General features: G+C 45.2%; 4 protein-coding genes across 4 annotated transcripts; 2 read left to right on the plus strand and 2 right to left on the minus strand.

Annotated features, from left to right (window-relative positions):
* Window positions 1-269: 269 nt before the first annotated feature.
* On the plus strand, window positions 270-7918 carry LOC136941285 (testis-expressed protein 2-like). Its single transcript, XM_067233754.1, has 11 exons — window positions 270-1493; window positions 3022-3222; window positions 3662-3950; window positions 4060-4265; window positions 5128-5286; window positions 5938-6037; window positions 6478-6610; window positions 6698-6835; window positions 7056-7262; window positions 7429-7549; window positions 7697-7918. Exons 1-11 carry the CDS (start codon window positions 270-272, stop codon window positions 7838-7840), a joined length of 2922 nt encoding a protein of 973 aa, XP_067089855.1. The 3' UTR covers window positions 7841-7918.
* A 765-nt stretch (window positions 7919-8683) lies between these two features.
* On the minus strand, window positions 8684-13440 carry LOC136940875 (large ribosomal subunit protein uL3-like). The gene is made up of 10 exons (XM_067233203.1): window positions 13316-13440; window positions 11918-12110; window positions 11398-11566; window positions 11146-11281; window positions 10282-10468; window positions 9866-10026; window positions 9534-9635; window positions 9285-9380; window positions 8962-9081; window positions 8684-8797 (listed from the first exon to the last, which is right to left on the minus strand). Exons 1-10 carry the CDS (start codon window positions 13316-13318, stop codon window positions 8741-8743), a joined length of 1224 nt encoding a protein of 407 aa, XP_067089304.1. The 5' UTR covers window positions 13319-13440; the 3' UTR covers window positions 8684-8740.
* Window positions 13441-14918: 1478 nt separating this feature from the next.
* On the plus strand, window positions 14919-16535 carry ndufb10 (NADH:ubiquinone oxidoreductase subunit B10). Its single transcript, XM_067233178.1, has 4 exons — window positions 14919-15130; window positions 15587-15725; window positions 16059-16198; window positions 16381-16535. Exons 1-4 carry the CDS (start codon window positions 14983-14985, stop codon window positions 16464-16466), a joined length of 513 nt encoding a protein of 170 aa, XP_067089279.1. The 5' UTR covers window positions 14919-14982; the 3' UTR covers window positions 16467-16535.
* Window positions 16536-17415: 880 nt separating this feature from the next.
* rps2 (ribosomal protein S2) lies at window positions 17416-19367 on the minus strand. The gene is made up of 7 exons (XM_067233268.1): window positions 19348-19367; window positions 18913-19050; window positions 18687-18776; window positions 18500-18607; window positions 18074-18407; window positions 17639-17730; window positions 17416-17537 (listed from the first exon to the last, which is right to left on the minus strand). The coding sequence occupies exons 2-7, from the start codon at window positions 19045-19047 to the stop codon at window positions 17457-17459; spliced, it is 840 nt and encodes a 279-aa protein (XP_067089369.1). The 5' UTR covers window positions 19048-19050; window positions 19348-19367; the 3' UTR covers window positions 17416-17456.
* Window positions 19368-19541: the final 174 nt, after the last annotated feature.

Here is a 19541-nt window from a genome sequence, read left to right on the forward strand (position 1 = left end):
TGTATCCTGAAGGCTTCTCACTGTTATCGGTCTATTCTGTGAAAATTCCAGTTGGAATGAAGATCAGCAGCTACACTATCAGCGTCAATAAGGGTGATATTACTATTGTCTGTATATTGATGAAAGAAAATGTATATGAACATTTGTTTGTTTCTCTGCCTTTTCCCTTAGGGTTCAGGCTGTAAACTTGCCGAATGACTATGACCTGTGGCCATCTGTTGGTGGATATGTGTCCTTAGCCTGAACAGGGAGGCACTTAATGTGACAAGATGGAGGAGAGCGAACTCATTTTTAGCCTTAACCGACAGGACGAGGGCCCAATGGTGGCCTTCTCCAAAGACAAAGCTGGGTCTAGGCCAGATCCAAGCCTGGGATTTGAGTTGGGTCTGGACCTGGGCCAGCGGCGCCACTCCAAGACCTTCCATGTTCCCCTTTCCCCCTCTTCCCCAGGCTCTCTGGCAGACCTGTCAGCATGCTCAGCCAGGCCCTTCTCTAGCACTAGCTTGGTGAAATCCTTGTCAACTGAACTGGATTCCAAAGAGACCGGCTCCATCAGACCCAAACCTCTCCTCAGCTTGGTCAAATCCCTCTCGACCGAGATCTCCCGCCATGGCGAGCCAGAGGTCAACCTCTCCAAGTCAGACTCCAAGCTCCATATGCACCCCTGGAAACAGCTAACTAAGCCCAAGCTTCCGGAGGCCACTTCTGGAGCAGGTGCAGCGAGTAAGGAGGATGCCTGGACTGACCTCTCACCGACAGAGCCCCGGGGGAGCTCCCTGATTGCTGAGTTTGAGGACACACGTAGGAAATTCTCAGAGGCCATGCAGGACCCCCTCAGCATGCTGAATAAAATCATGGGGGAGGAGAGCTCAGGGAGTCCCAAACAGAGAAGGTGTGCTGGGGCAGGGGACTCACCTAGCCCCCTGGCCTGTGCAGGAGGTGGGAGTGGGACTCCCTTGAACAGTGAGGACGGTAGTCTACACACTCAAGGTCCCAGGTGCCGGAAGAAGACAGAGAAGGAGGTGAGGAGCGTGTGTGAAACACCCCTGAGGACACCCAAAACAGCGGCTCTTTCCCCAGAAAAACCCCACCGAGGACACACACGCACACCGAGCAGGGACAGCCACTTTGAGATCTGCACCTATGGGGATGTGATTGAGGTGGTGGAGGTTCAGGGGGGATCCGAGGAGGCCGACGTCCATGGGAGTTCCCATCCGGTCAGGGTTCCTGGGGCTTCTGTGCCCCGTGGCTGGCTCTTCCTGGTGGGTCTGCTGGCTTACGGCTTCTTTGTGCTCCCCTTGCCGTCCTACATCACAGGACTGTCTCTTGGGCTGGCCTGTGGCTTTATGCTGGGGCTCCTGGTAGTGCTGGTGCTGACCCCTCGACAGTCAGCGTGGTCCCCCAGGAGCCAGGCAGAGGCAGGGGCTCGTGAACATCACAACCTGCCCTCCATCCCCCTATCTGGGGCAAAGAGGGACACTGAGGTCCTGGAGGTGAGTACGGTAGTGGGCACACAGATACAAACACATTAGCTCAGGCACAAATTCTAGGATATATTACATAGGTTTGCAATCAGGACGCACACTCAACACACACACATACAATTCATAATGCTTTGGTACAAGCTGAATTTAACAACAAAAATTACAAGCAAAGCAAATTATTCATGGATGTTGATCTTGGTGTATGAATGCGAGTAAGAGGCAATGGCAAGGACAAGTCTTGTCCCGAGCTACATAACAACTACAGTGTGCTGGAAGGAAGCCTTTGTTTCAGTCTAGCCAAGAATGAATCAGGCCAGGTGCTGATTTGTTAAGACTGAGGGGCTTAAAGAGACTCTCTCTCTATCCTTTGCTTTTTTCCATCCTTCTCAGTGATTCCTTCATCCCGTGTGTCTAACTTTTTCTTTCTGTCCTCTCTCTGTATCTCTCACTCGCTGAGATACAAACTGAAATACAAGGTTCCTCACAATGATATCTGATATTCACTTTGGTTAGCATCAGCATTTGACTCACATATCCCAAGAGCTGAATCAGTTGGGTTCAAATCTATAATATTTGTGTTGCTCCCTGGCCTAGTAGGTGAACAGATGATTCCAGTGAGGCAGATGAATGCAAAAGGATGGCCACTTAAGCCCTAACCCAAGAGTTCTATCTCCCGAAATACATCACAGAGAGGGGGAAAGATCTGATGTAGATAGCTTCAGGCTTATTTACCTACAGTAATGCTGATTTGGCTCCATGTGATACACTGGATAAAGAACCAGTGAACGTGAGAGAAATGGGGAGCTGGCATAAAGCTGCATGAACAATTAAGTTGAATCTTATTGACACGTTAATCAGATCAGTGGTGTGTATGATATTGTTAAATGATTCATTTGAATATACTTTACAACAGGTCACTAAACAAAATACATTTACAAAGAAAATGTATTTGACTCATTCTGAAAATGAGTGACATTTATTTAGATAGTCGAGAGATGCTGAATGGATGCTCAGTAAACTATCAAATGTTGAATGACTAATGAGTAACTCTCAGTTTGACCATAACCAGCGATGGCATATCAGCATAGATGCAGTTTCCTAATAATTCCTTCATTGAATCTACAGATAATCTCCAGGGCACTGTCCAAGTAAAGTCTTAGCTAAGCAGATCCCAAAAGCTCTCCAAGACTCCCTCAGCCAACAGTGCGAGAGAGTTCACTCAAGGTGAGCTCATCAGTGGAGCAACATACAAACAAACACATACCTACTCTATCTGACGTCCTGCAGCGCTGGAGCCAGTGTCCTGAAGTTACATGAGGCAGATGTATTCTGCTGTCTCTCGTGGAGAGCACGGAGGATTTCCTATCACGCTTCAGTAGCGTTGACCTGAAATTATTCTGGGATGCTTTATCACAGTTTGGGTTTCTGGGACGTGTTCCTTTGTTTTCTAATGCTGTGGACAACAAACATCCGTGTTTGGCTTGCTTTAAACCCTGAAACCATAACTCTAGCCTGATGATGTACTGTGTGTGTTTAGGGCTGGATGAACGAGATACATGCCTATGACCCAGAGACCTACCACCCATCACTCACCCACTCGGTGTATGCCACCCTGGACGGCAGCCGGCTGCACCTAGCGTACCCACGCACCAACATACCCCGGCAGGCAACCTTTGAAGAGCACTCCCACGAGGCCGTGTTTGTACGCTCACGCACCTACCAGCTGGCGGACTGCAAGGTCAGCGCAGGCAAACACTGATGCAGACACACACAGAAAATCACACACATTCAGACAGTGTGTGCACACACCTACACACTCATAGGTTTTCCTGCCCTCCCATCCACACACACAAACATTTCTGCCAAGGGTCAGGTGAACATGCCCCCTTGATGGAAAAAGAGAGAGACAAAAGAGAGAGCATGAGATAAAGACAAAGTCACCTGAACTCTGGACCTTCACTATTCACATTGTGTCATGACTTTGTTAGAAAATAGATGTGCTAAAAATACGTATAACACTGAAAATGCAGCTTTCCCTGTCATCCTTTGAAACCAGGATGACAGGTACCTGTAGAAAGGGAAGTAGACACAATGAAAAAAAAACAATACAATTTGTTTAAATGAAATTAAAAATCTGTCAATAAATATATTTCTTATCATCATCTTTTTCTTATCAGGTCTCTCTACTGCCCCCTGTCCTTGCGCGAAAAAGAGTTTGGAACAAGAAATATCCCATCTGCATCATACTGGCAGATGGAGAGGTGGAGGAAGTGAGCCTGATAGAGGGACAGGAGGAGGAGGAGAGGACGGACAAACAGACGTTCCCAGACACATTCTCTGACTTGCCCGTCACCCTTTACCTGTTTGGCCGTACAGGAAGAGAGAAAGAGGAGTGGTTCCAGCACTTCCTATCTGCCTCCAGGCCTGAATTCAAAAGGTGCCAGAGTATAGAGGGCTCCAAATCTGGTAAGAAAAAAATATTATGTCCAGTGTTGCCATAAAATCTGTGCCACACTCCTTTCCTCTATCCCCTTCTCATCTCTCTCAATTCCTCTTTTTGTTTCCCCCTCTCCAGAAGCTATGAGCAGTAAAGGCTCTATCTCTGGGAGTACTGAGGACCTGGTCCCTCCAACGGGCCTACGGGATCTGGCAGGGGGCATTAAAGAGAGGGTCCTGTTGGACTACAGCTCCTACATGACAAGTCTCGTTGGCTCAGAGAGCAGCAGTCCAACCCGCAGCCCCTGCCACAGCGACCACGGTAGCCCCACAGTCCTCAAGAGAGTAAGTTAACAGATAAAACAAATCTGTGACTTGATTTTATGTATACCTCAAGAGCCTGGGATTATTATTGTTAAATGCTAAATTAAATGCTAAATTATTGGTAGACACTAATATCTAGATATCATTTTACTTCTCAGTTTTTGACGAGTCATGTAGCCTCAGTAATTCTATAGGATTTGACTGTGGATAGCTGATGGAACAAGAAATGTCCTACAACGCAGTACCTTAACATTTCTACAGATTCCACCGGCACAGCTCTTTTCAGTGAATCAGTGAATCAGCAACTCAGTGTTTTTTTTTCAATTTAACCTGTGCTTGTCATACCATTTTTCATCAAAACCGACATTGAGTAAATTGACTAAATCAACACAGCTACAGGCCTGCCTTACTCAGCCAAACAATCCATAGCATGCTGAGTGGACCAAATGCCAAAATCTTAAGGCGTGGAAAATATCAAATATCACCTGGCGAGGGTATTTATAGTGCAACAGTCAGGGTAGGAAGTGCACCAACTACCTAACTGTTAATCTGGTCTTTGATGTCTACTGGGTTGGACCGCCTGTGTTCTCAGCTTATGTTCTCAAGGACAGCTACATGGTGTATAGCTGCTGATGCAATCAGATGTGTTTCAAGCCTCGAATTATGTAGACATTTGTTTCTTTAAGTTCTTTTAAATATGCTGTGATGTTAATAGGAGAGTAGGTACACTAATTACTCACATCTTAGGCGATCTTAGGACAACTTTGTTTTTATTTACACAGCCCCATGCCGCTTACTGTAGACAGTTTTGTGGACCTGGGTAGACCTTTCACAGATTGTTCAGGGTCTGTCATGTCTCCCCTCTCCTCCTGATCCTCCTCAGATCCCCAGTGAAGAGGCTTCTGCTGGGGGCAGCTCTGCAGAGGGCCAGACTGCCTGGGTCAACTCCCTGGTGGGCCGCATCTTTTGGGACTTCCTCAGGGAAAAGTACTGGGCTGACCAGGTGACCCACAAGATCCAGAAAAAACTCAGCAAGATCAGGGTGCGTCTTGTGGAGAGGAATAGGAAACGTAGATGGATGGATGTATGGATGGATGGAAGGATTGGTGGATAGATGGATGAATGGCTGGATGGATGGATTGGTGAGCGATTGGTTTAATGGGCTTTTTAACTCATAGATGACAATTTAAGCTTATAAATTCAGTGGCAGTTATACTGTTGAACACAAGGTCAACGTCATAATGCTGATCCACTCACATGTAGGTAGAGGGGGAAGAGAGGAAGGAAGGAACCGAGAGAGATGGGGGGAGGGAGAGAAAGTAGGTAGGGAAGAGAGATGAGAGAGGACGAGAGGGCGGTGGAGGAAGAGAGAGAGAGAGAGGGGAAAAGGAGGGAGAAAAAGATGGGGAGGTAGAAAGGAGATAAGAGGAGGGGAGGAAGGAGGGAAAGAGGGAGGGAATGTTTTGGCAGTTCCTCCCTGCTGTACTGCCACGTACTGCAACTTTCTCTTGGTCTTGCTTCCACCCCTTTTCCTGTCTCACACACAGTCACAACAGTTTTACCAAACACGCAGTCAACACATATCCAGCTCAAAATGTCAACTGTAAGAGTTACTTCAATGACCTTCAATTTAAACTCTGGAACACATCATAAACAGAGCTTTGTCCTCCCTATGCTGTTTGTCCCACTTTAGTTGCCGTACTTCATGAATGAGTTGACCTTGGCTGACTTGGACATGGGCATCTGCATGCCCCAGGTACTCAGCACTTCCAAGCCATCGCTGGACCACCGAGGTGAGGCAGGGTGTGTGTGTGACTGGATGCATTCTTATGTATCTATAGTATGTTTTCATGTGTGCCTTTGAGAGTGCATGTGGGAGGAAGCGCAAGTGTATGTGTGTGCTCCCAAAATCAATCTTCTACTTCATACACACAGAGATAAACGCAGCTTATCCAAATACACAAGTCCCACAGGTTGTGGCTAGGCCACACTTTCGTTTTTCTCCACAGGACTTACTCATCCTTTTACGATTAACTCAACCCGACAGAAAAACATTACAGTACATTTCATTACCATCTGAAGTGGTCCCTGGCTCATGGAAAGACAACCCAATAGCTACGTCCTTTAGTTATTATTATATAAATTGATGTTATATTATAGGTTGATATAACACACTAATGTATTGAATAGTAGATTCACATGCCTGTTTCTCTTTTTCTCTCTCCTCTGCCAGGCCTGTGGCTGGAGTTGGAGGTGGTGTATGCAGGCTGCCTGCAGATGACCCTGGAGACTAAGATGAACCTGTGTAAGTTGGGCAAGGAGAGCGGGGCAGAGGCCCACAGAATCCCAGAGGCCCGCCAAGTAGGGTAAGACACAGTCATCCTGTTCCTTCCAGATCACACACAGTACTCTGAGTCTCTCTGGATCTCACTTTGTGTGTGTGTGTGTTCTAGTTCCAAACCCAGGCTGTGTGTGTTGGCTGATAGCGATGAGGAGTCCTCCAGTGCTGGGTCATCTGACGAGGAGGATCTACCTCCATCGGAGCCTCAAGGAACCCCGGGAGAAAAAGGCACACCACCATTGGCTGATGGGTAACATAAGATCAAATAAGAATCCCTGACATGAATTTAAGGCTTTTGGAATGAACTTACAATAAAACAATTGAGACAAATCTTCTACACCTTCACTAAGACCTTTAATGGACACCAGTCCAAATTGAATAACTTTTATTAACACATATAACATACTGTCATAATAAAGGAAAAAAAACACTGGAACATGCCAATAGGTTGCCCCTTTGATGCCCCTTAGACATGGGGGTAGCACCAGTAGAAAGATCCTGAGGTTCATGGACAAGATTGCCAAGTCCAAGTATTTCCAGAAGGCCACGGAGAATGAGTACATAAAAAAGAAGATTGCAGAAGTTTCAAACATGCCACTGATGCTGACTGTAGAAGTTCTGGAGCTCTCTGGAACCTTGGCTGTCAACATACCACCGCCCCCTACAGACAGAATATGGTACTTGGAGCACACCCACAACACAGTACATTGGAAATTTTATTTTATTCATTTACCATACATTTTTATCCAAAGCGACGTACAAATAATGCGGATACAGTGCTCTGGGTCAAACTGAAACGTGTGCTATGTTTTTCTCGTTTGTGTGTGTTTGTGTCTCTTCCAGGTACAGTTTTCGCGTGCCCCCCAGGTTGGACCTGCGTGTACGCCCCATGCTGGGAGAGAGGGAGGTCACCTTCACACACGTCACAGAATGGATTGAGAGAAAGCTCACATGTGAATTCCAGGTCAGTCCCCCTACACTGCCAATACATCCAATTACAGAAATACAACTCAAAATTCATGAGGTAGCCAGGCTAAGTCTCACTTCTTTGCCAGCCTTGTTCTGTCCTGCCCTCTCTCAACCATAACTGTTGTCTCACTGCCGCCTCCAGAAAGTGTTTGTGATGCCCAACATGGACGACCTCTACCTCCCCCTAATGACCTCCGGCCTGGACAACCCCCCGCCATTCCAACACTCTCCTGCCCTCTCTTCGCACCATTCTTCAGACGAATCCCAGGAGTTTGTTTCAGAGTAGCATCACACAATGTCCGGGAATGGAACTGCAATATCCTCCCCTAACGTGGGTCCCGCATGGGTTCACTGATAGTGGATTCTTCAGCAAATGTGGCCCGACGTTGCCAGGACAGTTAGTTGGGACTCTGTTACAGGGTTGAGGAAGTGTGTATGTACTGTGTAGCAAAGCATGCAGACACAGGCCAGAGTAGCATGGCTCAACTCTGAGAACGAGAGGCATGATGGACGTCGCTTGCCATGTTGTTATAGCACCCCCTACTGCTTCAGAGGAGGGAACTGACACTAGTTAAATGAACTGGGAGCTGGGATGCTTCTCTTCTGACTGTGTATTCTAGTTCATAACGGGTTTCCTCTCTGGTAGTGGATTTGAGTAGCAGGACTCTGTCTGGTACAAGGGGCTTACTGCTCTGTTCTAATGGCACATTCATGCTGATGATAAGACCAACATTTTTCAAAGATGTTTGAATGCAAGAAGAAATGGTGTCCCCAGGAGGACTACTGCCCCTCTGCATTTGTTATCTTTAACTTCCTTTTCTTCCATTCTCTTTTCTTATTCTCTACCACCTCCCACCACCTCCCCTCCCCTACCCAGCCACCCCTCACCTTGCCAGTATTGACTTTCAGTCTGCATGGATTCCTTTGTACAGTTTAATTGCTCTTAATTCTAAAAGACAATAAAGAATGTATCCGTTTAAAGTGTTTTTATTCAGTGTGTTGTGAGATAGAGCAAATTACTTAAACCTAGAAAAGCAAATGTATTCTTTTCATACAGAAATACATTCATACAAAAGATATTGGACTATTTCTTATTTCACTCACAAAGCAAAGAGAGATACACATTAGCTGTTGTAAGACTGTTTTAATGTTTTGTACATGTTTTCAGTTGTAGAAATCAATTTATCTAGGACTCCTCCGACACTGGCTCTGGTATCTTCTTCAGGTCCTTCTTCAAGGGACCCTGCAGGTCACAAAGAGGTCAGGGGTTAAACCTACACACATTTTGCACAGGGATGTTCTATCAACATAGAGGATTGAATATCAGACCCCACTGGACAGCTCACAACAGTACATATGCACATAAACACACAGAGTCTCACACATATACACACACACCACACTCACCAGGAAGGCCCTCTTTTCCTGGGCGGTCTGGAAGCAACCGTGACCAAACTTGGAGGTTGTGTCAATGAACTTGAGTTCAATGGTCTCCTTAGACTTGCGAGATGTGTGTACCAGCATTGACTATGAGACACACACACAAACAAGTTATCCTGGTTGAACACTAGCACGGTTAAGAAGCAGGTTGGTATTTGTCTTATTACGTGATCACCCAACCATTATAGATTAGAGTCACAGAAGTATGGTATTCTAACCATTGTATGTGCATTTAATTTGACATTTTTACAAATGTCCAGCTCTCTACATGGAACATGGTGGTTCTCTACCTTTCTCAGCGTAAGGACACGTTTCTGGGGTCCAACCACACAGCCCTTCATCATCAAGAAGTCGTTTTTCACTTCTCCATAATGAGGGAAGCCTCCCTACAGAGAACAATAGGGAGGAGAGGAGTAGGTAGACCGATAAGAGAAAAAACCCAAATATTAGCCTCAATAGAGAATAATCCCAATTAATTAACCCAATTTGCTCCAATCCCATTTTTAGCAGAACAGAGGTCCTGTTGAGGTGATTTGTACCAAGGGGGTGATACTCTTCTGGCTGGTGTCAAAGATGGTGGAGGCGTTGTTGTGGATCACTTTTCCATCCTGGACGTGGAACCCTTTACCAATGCGATAGATCTGTAGATGCAGGGCAGCCTTTAGATAAACTTCACCCACACTCAGAGACACTGGTACAATGTGAAAACCTTTAATAAAGTGTAATGAGTTTTAGGAAAGCTTAAGAAATCTGTTAATTGATTTTGTTCTGTCAAGTAGATTATGTAAAGAAGATTGTATAAAAACACAATATTATATAAATATATAATTTTCTCTGTCATCCATCTATGATGCTAGGTTGTAAGACTGGCCTTCTTGTTGAGCTCAGTGCGATGGTTGTAGCCCTTCTGGCCGGCACGAGCAATGGTGTAGGCTACACGAGCAGGGTGCCAGGCTCCAATACACGCCACCTTGCGCAGGCCTTTATGGGTCTTCCTTTGCAGCTTCTTTGTGTGCCAGCGGCTGGTCACTCCTACAAGAGAACACAGGTGAGGACCCAAGGCCAAGGTTATGACAAGGTTATGAGTGTAGTGTGTGTTTGTGTGTGTGTGAGATGTTTGCACACGGCACACACTTCCACCAAACAAATTTCACACATTCAAAGAGACAACCTTCAAACGTTCTTAAAAAGGATATACACAAATGACCACCGATATCGTAAACATATCATTCCTCCATCGCTGCTTATCCCCATCACAGCTGCAGGGTAGCTGTTGGCTCCTCCTACCTTTCATGCCGTGACCTTTGGTGACTCCGATGACGTCGATCATCTCGTCCTGGTAGAACACGGAGGCGACAGGGACGGCCTGCTCCAGGCGCTCCCTCGCCCAGTCCACCTTGTCTGAGACGGTGCCTCCGTTCAGCTGCACCTCCATGACGTGAGCCTTCTTCTGCTTGATGGGCAGCAGGCGCACCTGGAGTGTGTATATGCGCGTGTGTGTGGTAGTGGGTGTGGGGGAGGGTGGGGGAGGGGGCAGGATTCAGGGCTCAGTTACTGCACTATTTCCACATACACGTGGAACAGTGCACTGGTTCTTTCTTATGGATCCCCATAAACATGATGTAATATGAATTCATACATATATTCAAAAACCCCACACTCCTACACACTTCAATACCCACAAGAGTACTTGCGCAAACACACACAGACACACAGTGGTGTTTGCCAACATGTCCGTTCCCCTGTGGCTATTTTCCACGTGCTGCCAGTGTCTGCCCTAAAGGATTATTTTTAAACTGCCATTTGAAACTCCATACTGGAGCACTCCTCCCGGACACAGGGGTGGAAAGTGGAGTGGACACATGCATTTGTTTGCAGTGGAGGGGGGGAAGGGGGGGACGGGGACTAGAAGATTTAGAATGGATGGTCGGAGGAGGGTTTCTTTCCGATCATAAGGATAACTCCTCCCCACCCTTGCTCTTTCCAAGAGGCTAGGCTAGGGTTAGGGTAGGGTAGTTGTCAGGTGTGTGAACCCCCAGGGGTATGGTGGTGTGTCAATCTGAAACAAAGTCCTAGGACTCAGACGGGAGGTTTTAAGGGGCAAAATATAGAACATTCTAGACTGACTCTATAGAGTTTATGTGAGCTTACCTGAGAATGCACAAGGACCCTGATGGCTGAGCAGTATTTCTTCATCGCAGCAAAGTCCTTCTCCAGCTGCTTCTTCCCCGTCTCATCTTGCCACTTCTTGCTGTACTTGGTGAAAGCCTTCTTCTTGCTCTTGAACCTGGAAGAGTTGGGGAAGGTAACGTTGTGCTAACAACAGTAGTATCAACTACCAACACACACAAATACACTACTAAGTCACATACACAGTACAAACACACATACGCACACACACACCAGTTTTTGTAGTATCTGCGCTTGCACTCGTCACTCATGTGCTCAGCGAAGATGGTTTTGAAGGAGCGCGGGCCACGGATGGTTTGGATGTAACCCACAATGCCCACCACAATGATGGGCGGCGTCTCAATGATGGTGACCGCCTCCACCACCTCTCTCTTGGACTGTTCTGTGAGGGGGTGAAGCAGGGACAGGCTCAGAAGAGACAAAACTCCCAGAAGACAGAGAGACAATGGATGATGACAGAATCCCAAGACAATACCTGGAGTGTAGCCCCATTTTATTGATGACTGTAGAAACCCAGACATGTATTGAAAGTCACATGTCCCTTAAATACCCCCACTAACTTTGATGAGGGACTCGAAAACAACTCGAAAGTTGAACTTGAAACCCCTTAACAGGAGTGCATTCAGACAAGATAGATCCACTCTGGTTATTCTCAAAAACTATGAATGCAGGAATGAATCCCTTCAATGTATAACTTCACCAGTAACCCTACTGTTGCCCAGCGTGTACATACTTAGCCCAGTGCGATGCATCTCCCTGAGGATGTGGGTCATGCCAGCCTTGTACCCAAGGAAGGCGGTGAGGTGGACAGGCAGGTTGGGGTCATCCTTGGGCCAGGTGCGGGGCTTTCCTCTGTGCTTCTTGCTGCGCTTGTGGGGCAGGAAGCCCATGTGCCCATGACGCGGAGCGTGGAATTTACGATGAGACTGGAATAGTAAGGTAAAGTTGTACACATATTTACACATGCTCACAACCATTCGTTAAATATGTCCTATGTTAGAGCTATGGCATGGGGAACATATGTCCTGTTAGACCCTCTATTTTCACCATCATAAAAAATTACATTATAAATAATGTACATGAAAACCTGTGCTCAATAGAGCAGGTCAGTTAAACAGCCACCAACTTGATTTTTAATATCAACAGCAAAGTGAAATCTGGACCCAGATCCATTTCCTGCCAGTGAGCATTAGAGATACCCCATTCACAAAACCACTATTCATACGTTTATGTCCTCTGAGTACCCTACACACATGTTAGCCTGGCAAAGTACCCAGAACAGATGTCAGGAAGAGGCAAGAGACAGAGGAGGGGAGCTGTATTCTGAGAATGAATGGCCATGTCTTTTTGCCCCCCTCTTTGGCCCAACGGCTTCTCTGCGCAAGTGGCAACATTTGTTGTGTGTCTTCAGTTTGTGTGTGTTTTTGTTACTGTGTGTACACACACAAACACTATCTCACTTGCAGACATGAGAGACAGGGAGCACAACCACTTGAAAGACAAAGTTGTAAAACTGAATGTACTAAATTCCCTAAATTAAACAATTTGAATGGGAAGCTAATCACATTCTTATTAATGTAAATTAATGTAATTATGTCAGGATGTCATTATTTATAATTATAAGTCCCATAAACCTCATGAAAAGTTTAAATAATAATAATAAAAGGTTTACTTTTTGAAGTACATTGGAACTACTTGTCTGAAAGTTTATTTAAAACTTGTATTAGTCATACATGTACATGCGTCGTTTGCCAAACAAAAAATAAACTTTTTCCTGATGTCCCCCATTGCAAACAATTACTTAAGGAAACACATTTTAAAAATCCCAGGACAAACTTAGAAACTAGAATAGAATCTTGATGATTGAATGAAAACATGAGAACTCAGAGACTGACACCACGAGTAAAAAAGCAGACGCCATTGCACTACTACACTGCACGTGGTCTCCTTGAAAACAGCCATGACAAGACAACTCTCTCCCAAATTCCTCACATCCTCACCAAACACACAAAATCAACTGGAAAATCAAGACCCATAGTCACAAACACAAATAGAACCCTCTCACTAAGCCTAATGGAGAGAGTGTTGTCCCTGAGGGGAAGAAGAAAGGCACATGCAGAAGAGGACTGACCATGTCTGTGTGTGCCGTCCAGGCGAGGGACAGAAAGAGACAGGAACAAGGGCTGATGTAAGGGTTATGCTTAAGATGATACTCAGTTTAGGGGGCTCTAATTTGGTGACTGGCCCAGTTAAGGAGTCGTGTTCGCTTTCAACAAGCCTCTATCCCAAGCCTCTATGCCAAGACTGGTCAGGGGGAGAAAGGGGAGTGGGAGGGGAGGGAGAGAGGGGGGCACCATAATTCTAGGCTGGTCAGGTGGTGAGGCCATCTGTGTGGAGGGGGAGAAATAAAAAGGGATAGAGCATGTAACACTACACCACATAATTTACATCTACAGAATTTAAATTTAAGTTGTATAATGACATAAGGAAAACAAAAAATCATCAGATCTGAACTTTATGCGACCAGTGTTGGGGTAGTTAATCAAAAAAAGTAATATATTACACATTACTAGTTACTTAAAAAAAAAGCTTTACTTTACTAGATTACTCAGGGCTGAAAGTAACTAGTTACACTACTAGTTACATTACTTTTGGATTACTCCGTGACATCACCTGAGATGCACTTGCCAAATAACAATACATATGCCCAAATCAACTCAGACTTATTATAATGAGGACAGATCAGATTTTGTAATGTTGGTTTGCCCCTCTCGGCCACCGTACAGATCTCTCTTTTATGCTTTTTAATAGGCTACCACAAAGCTGACAAAGTTGTGAACATCAACCTAAAAGTTTAAGCAAACACACGTAGCCTACTGTAAAGGGAAGTTTGATTTGTTGTTTTTTTCTCCTCCTGATATGCAGATCGCAGTAATGCAAGTAACGCAAGTAACGCAAGAGATTTTTGTATTAGTAGGCCTAACTGTAATGCGATTACTGAAGTTATCAACAGTAATGTGTTACATTACTGCGTTACAGACAAATGTAATCTGATTACAGTAACGCGTTTCTTTGTAACGCTGTATGCGACTGAGCATTCCTTGCTCTGATCTATTCTCCAGCCATTTAAAGTTACAAATCCCTAGATTTGTAGATCTCATCCATTTAGATTTAATAATGTAGCCCTGTTTATGAAGATGTAGCCTACATTTAAATACTCATTCTTTAACATCGTTTTATGAACATGCAATAGTTGGACAAATTATTCTACAGATTTTACAGTGAAATTGTTTTAAAGATCCTGTAAAGTGGAATTAAAAACGAGTTTCAAATTCACCACACCACAGAATAATGTGTTATTAGGTGAGTTCGACTTCATGAAGCGCCGGCGGCGCCGACAGCCGGCTGCCTTGAAACTGAGAATGCCATTGGCTGATTTATGTCAGCAGGGCTGCAGGCGGCTGCAGGCAACGCCGGCGCTGCATAAAGTCGAACGCACCTACTAACAACCTTCTCCCACACTGACCTTTTACCTTCGAACTCTGCTTTCAAAAAAATATAAACATTTATAAATATGTAATTGGGAATAAAATTATGTATATGCATATGTATTGAATAAACTCTCATCAAATGGTATTAAATGTGACTGTGTAAATGTGTATATTCTGAATTCTCGGATGAATGTTCATGACCTCTATTCTCCATGTTGATTTCTACGCGCATGCGCAACCTAAAAAAAAAAGAGCAGAAGAGGTCGAATAGAAGGGACTATTTATTATACTGCTGAAATAGAGCGCAATGCCTCAAGATTACGATAAAGATGCTTATCCGGAGCCTCCCCGGAAAACTCCCGTTGCGGAAAAGCAGACAACTCTTCCCAATCCAGCCCTGATCTTGTCAAAGCTGTACTACTATTCCGTGGACCTGCCAGTGACCACAGTCAAAGGTGAGCTACCTAGCTAGACTACAACTAACAACGTTAAGTATTTAAAGTCATGTATCAGACTGTCTTGCTTGAATCAGTGTGTTATTAATTCCGAAGAAAAACAACATCTAGAAAACAAGTCACACGAATAATCAATCGGCCGTATGGTAAAGTATTTGGCTCCGTTACGTGTCCCCCACCAATATCTGTTAGCGCTATGCTAGCTCGCATCAACTAGAGCTTTAGAGTTCTAGGCCTATCAGCTCGTGCAGTTAATTGGAGATAGCCAAGCTAGCTATTTGTTATTGTTTTTGCATGTTCATGTTACATTCATTTTCAGCAAACTGCAAATTACTTCGATCCACCGAATGTATTTCAGATCAACACAACTCAGACGCCTATGTATACTCTTCTCTCTTAATCTAGCCTACCTAGTATCAGATAGTCTTAACATTAACCTCTTTGGTCACCGTTTAGGTTTTGCTGAAGCAATTCAGTCCAAGCACAAGTACTACTACTACCACCAGAATTTCCGTCGTGTCCCTGAACTGACCGAGTGCCAGGAGGGAGACTACCTGTGCTACTATGAGGCAGAAATGCAATGGAGAAGAGACCAGTACGTTTTTAAGTATTTTCTTTCCTCCAGGAGGGGTGTGCATGCTTTGCTTGTCTTGCAACAACATACCTGGAATAATATTTAGGCTGATGAGACATTTGTTTATTTAAAACGGTTGTGGTTAGTGCAGAGTGGAAGTTTATGAATTGGATGCATAGGGATGTGTAAAAGTTATTTAACTGGCCCAACAGTTGAGTTGGGTCCCTGTTAAATACAAATAATAAGCTAATTTCGCTGTATAGCAAAGTAACTTGTAGTTTCAAATGACATGGTGTATTTGTGATCTTTACATAAACTCTTAAGTGCTTTGTTGTTACTGTTCCCTCTTATCAGTAAGGTGGACCAGGAGATTGTGAAGGTTGTTCAGGAGCGTCTGAGGGCTTGCCAGCAGAGAGAGGGCAACAGCTACCACCAGAACTGTGTTAAGGAGCTCCAGCAGTTTGAGCAGGTGGCCAAGGCCTATCAGTCACGCTGTACGTACCACCAACAGTCCTCACATGATGCACATGACCAGTTGATGAAAATTTGATTTGTGAAACCAATGACAGTCCTTATGATGAAGATGTGGACTGGTTAGAATGCCTTACCAATTATGAATGTCAAGCAACGTCTGTAGCTGTACTGTTCAAAACCTTAACCCCTAATTTTGTTTTAGATGGGGATCTGGGAGCTTATGCCAGCGCAAGAAAATGTCTGATGAAGCAGAAAGAAAGGATGGTGGCAGAGGCACAGAAGGCCTAGAAACTACTCTTCCGTATTTCCATGTATTAAATGTAAAATAAATGTTTATGGGATCTGATCCTCGATTAATTCTGCAGTGTTACTTGGTTCTCATTTTGCTGAGTTCATTTCAACTTCTAGCCCTCACTTGACTGCATTGCTTTACATTTATGCATTTAGCACTTTTATCCAAAGCGACTTCCAAGAGAGAGCTTTACAATAGAGCATAGGTTACTGATCATAACGATAGCCCCAAACATTGCAAGCAGCCTAAACATGAAGCATTGTGGAAAACCAAGTAAGTGCCAAAGGGAAGACCCATAAGAGCATGCAGTTAGTTACAATTGAACAACGGCTCCCCACAAGAGTGCACCTGAAAAGGCAAACAGTAAAATATTTCTAAGTACAAAAATTTGAAACCGTTACAACTAAGCAACACGTCTCAATACGAGTCAGTGATCCTAGAGGAAACATCAGGTCCAGCCAAGCATTGTTACGTGCCTTTGTACTCCAGGAACAAGTGCATCTTGAGCCTTTTCTTGAAGGTGGGGAGACAGTGTCCCTGATGGAGGTGGGGAGTTGATTCCACCATTGGGAGGCCAGACAGGAGAAGAGCTTGTGTTGGGACCGGGCACTCTTGAGCAGTGGGCCCACTAGACGGTTGTCTGAAGACCATAGGTGGCGGGGGGGTGTAAGGCTGGAGGAGAGGCTTGATGTAGACGGGTGCAGCCCCGTTCACCGCTCGGAAGGTCAGTACCAGTCTTTAATCTGATACGGGCCATGATGGGAAGCCAGTGGAGGGAGATGGGGAGCGGGAGAAGCTTTCCACACATGCATCCACAATGCACATCCACTCATGTACATTTTTCTTGAAATGGCAGTAATGTTTTTTTATGACAGGACTCAAACCTCCCAAGTGTAACACATAACTAATGGAGTTGGAGTTTGTGTAGGAATAATCAAAACAGAATGGTATTTCACAACCTTTTATTTAATCCACTGTACAAAACACTAGGAGGCTGCAGGGACAGGAGCCTGGGTCCTCTGCACTGAAACCCTGGTGTGAGTCTTGGCCAGGTGGTCAGTGAACTCCTGCAGGAAAAACAAGGAACATGAGCATTTATATCAAAGTCATTAAACTTTCCAAAACCATCACTGCAATTGCTGACGGAATGACAAGTCTTCGTACTGACCTGGTAGGGAGACTTGGTGAAGACGGTCTCCTTCCAGAGATCAGGGGTCAGGTAGCTGTAGGTCTTGGAGATGGCATCAAAGGTGGCCTTGGCTGTTAAGTGTACAGACAGGTTAGTATAAAAAGGAGCAGAGTAACGTAACCCTATGGGGCAACAGGGTTGAATGTTGAATACATAAAAGGGGAACAGAGGAGACTACTGGCGAGTCTTTCTGCCGTGCATCATCATACTCGTTAATATCTCTCCGGATAACGACAACTCCACCACTATACAGGTGAGGCTGAGCAGAGCAAGGAGAGGCTAGAGCAGAACTCACTCCACAAATGGCTTACATTAGCCTAAGATATTTAACAAGCTTATCTAAAAGGATGCTAATTTTTGATGATGGCTCGAACATCTATTTCAAATCAGTGACTAGAGTCAGGAGGATCTTACCGAAGTTGCCGAGGGTGGCTGTGCAGCCCCTGGCGGAGGTGTAGCAATCGTCAATGCCAGCCATCATGAGCAGCTTCTTGGGCACAGGGGCAGACACAATGCCAGTACCGCGGGGAGCTGGGATGAGACGCACCAGGACAGAGCCGCAGCGACCAGTCACCTTGCAGGGCACGGTGTGGGGCTTGCCGATCTTGTTCCCCCAGTAGCCTCTCCTCACGGGGACGATGGAGAGCTTGGCCAGGATGATGGCCCCACGGATGGCCGTGGCCACCTCCTTGGAGCACTTCACTCCCAGACCCACATGGCCGTTGTAGTCACCGATGGCAACGAAGGCCTGTGGATCGGCAGGGAATCGATCCGTTTATTTGGCATGTTGGAAAAAATGGGTAGCGACAAAGCTCATTTTTTAAGGGGGGGGGGGGTTACCTTAAACCTGGTGCGCTGACCAGCCCTAGTCTGCTTCTGAACAGGCATAATCTTAAGCACCTCATCCTTCAGAGAGGACCCCAGGAAGAAGTCGATGATCTCAGACTCCTGATGAACAAGAATCAACACATGAGCACAACAAAACCATTTTACATTAATTTTAAGTCAAAATCCACCTTCAAGTTACCTTGATGGGCAGAGAGTACAGGTAGATCTCCTCTAGAGACTTGATCTTCATGTCCTTGACCAGGCGGCCAAGCTTGGTCACTGGCACCCACTAAAAATAAAAATAAATCATTTTAGCTACCTGGATGAGGTATAGGACCAAACGTCTCAGACATTAGTTAGAATCACAGTAATGATACTGTTTAAAGCTTTCCATAGCTCAGCTCGTGAGAACGGGTTAAGCGCACCTCCTTGTCCTCGGATTTGCCACCCCTGGCTCCACGGCCCCTGCCACGGCCTCTGCCGCGTCCACGGCCGCGACCACGGCCTCCACTGCCGAAACCTCCACGGAATCCACCTCTAGCACCGGCGTCGTCCGCCATTTGCTGTTATGAGATAAGTGTAAAAAATAAGACCTAAAGACTGATGTGGGGTAATTACGTTGTTAAACAACAATTCCACACGAGCTTTGCCGCCATGTTTGCATCCAGCATCTTACGCCGGCTTAACATGGAGCAATGCCGACATTTAATCAAATCTAAGTCACTTAATAATACATTTTATTAAAATTAAGTTTGGGGGCGATTGCTAATGTTACCGCAAACAAGATGATTACAAAACACTATAAGATGCACTAGATATTTTATGATTGTCTAGACAGAGGAGATCTCCGTGTTACTTACGTGATCTGTATAACAGGAAGAAGGCCCTGACGTGGTTCCGCTCGAATTTATAAAGAAGCAAACCTCGCGATGTTTTTCGTGACACTTTTTCTAAACGGCATGTGGTTTTCAGTCTAGTGTTGACAGCAAAGGTTATATTCAACAAAATATAAAATTTTTAAGTTCAAAGATATAATTATTAATTGAATTGATTA

This window comes from Osmerus mordax, chromosome 3 (assembly GCF_038355195.1).
Source record: "Osmerus mordax isolate fOsmMor3 chromosome 3, fOsmMor3.pri, whole genome shotgun sequence".
Lineage (NCBI taxonomy): Eukaryota > Metazoa > Chordata > Actinopteri > Osmeriformes > Osmeridae > Osmerus > Osmerus mordax.

What these genes read in the sequence shown, in the direction of transcription:
- ndufb10 (XM_067233178.1), top strand. Translation starts at nt 14,983, where the DNA reads ATGCCTCAAGATTACGATAAAGATGCTTATCCGGAGCCTCCCCGGAAA. An exon ending in GCCAGTGACCACAGTCAAAG is followed by an intron (nt 15,131 to 15,586) that starts GTGAGCTACCTA and finishes GTCACCGTTTAG; the next exon opens with GTTTTGCTGAAGCAATTCAG. An exon ending in CAAGGCCTATCAGTCACGCT is followed by an intron (nt 16,199 to 16,380) that starts GTACGTACCACC and finishes ATTTTGTTTTAG; the next exon opens with ATGGGGATCTGGGAGCTTAT.
- LOC136940875 (XM_067233203.1), bottom strand. An exon ending in GATGCATCGCACTGGGCTAA is followed by an intron (nt 11,567 to 11,917) that starts GTATGTACACGC and finishes ACCCCCTCACAG; the next exon opens with AACAGTCCAAGAGAGAGGTG. An exon ending in CAAAGGTCACGGCATGAAAG is followed by an intron (nt 10,027 to 10,281) that starts GTAGGAGGAGCC and finishes GTTCTCTTGTAG; the next exon opens with GAGTGACCAGCCGCTGGCAC.
- LOC136941285 (XM_067233754.1), top strand. Translation starts at nt 270, where the DNA reads ATGGAGGAGAGCGAACTCATTTTTAGCCTTAACCGACAGGACGAGGGC. An exon ending in GCCATCGCTGGACCACCGAG is followed by an intron (nt 6,038 to 6,477) that starts GTGAGGCAGGGT and finishes CTCCTCTGCCAG; the next exon opens with GCCTGTGGCTGGAGTTGGAG. An exon ending in ACACCACCATTGGCTGATGG is followed by an intron (nt 6,836 to 7,055) that starts GTAACATAAGAT and finishes GATGCCCCTTAG; the next exon opens with ACATGGGGGTAGCACCAGTA.
- rps2 (XM_067233268.1), bottom strand. Translation starts at nt 19,047, where the DNA reads ATGGCGGACGACGCCGGTGCTAGAGGTGGATTCCGTGGAGGTTTCGGC. An exon ending in TGTACTCTCTGCCCATCAAG is followed by an intron (nt 18,608 to 18,686) that starts GTAACTTGAAGG and finishes CTTGTTCATCAG; the next exon opens with GAGTCTGAGATCATCGACTT. An exon ending in AGCCACCCTCGGCAACTTCG is followed by an intron (nt 17,731 to 18,073) that starts GTAAGATCCTCC and finishes TACACTTAACAG; the next exon opens with CCAAGGCCACCTTTGATGCC.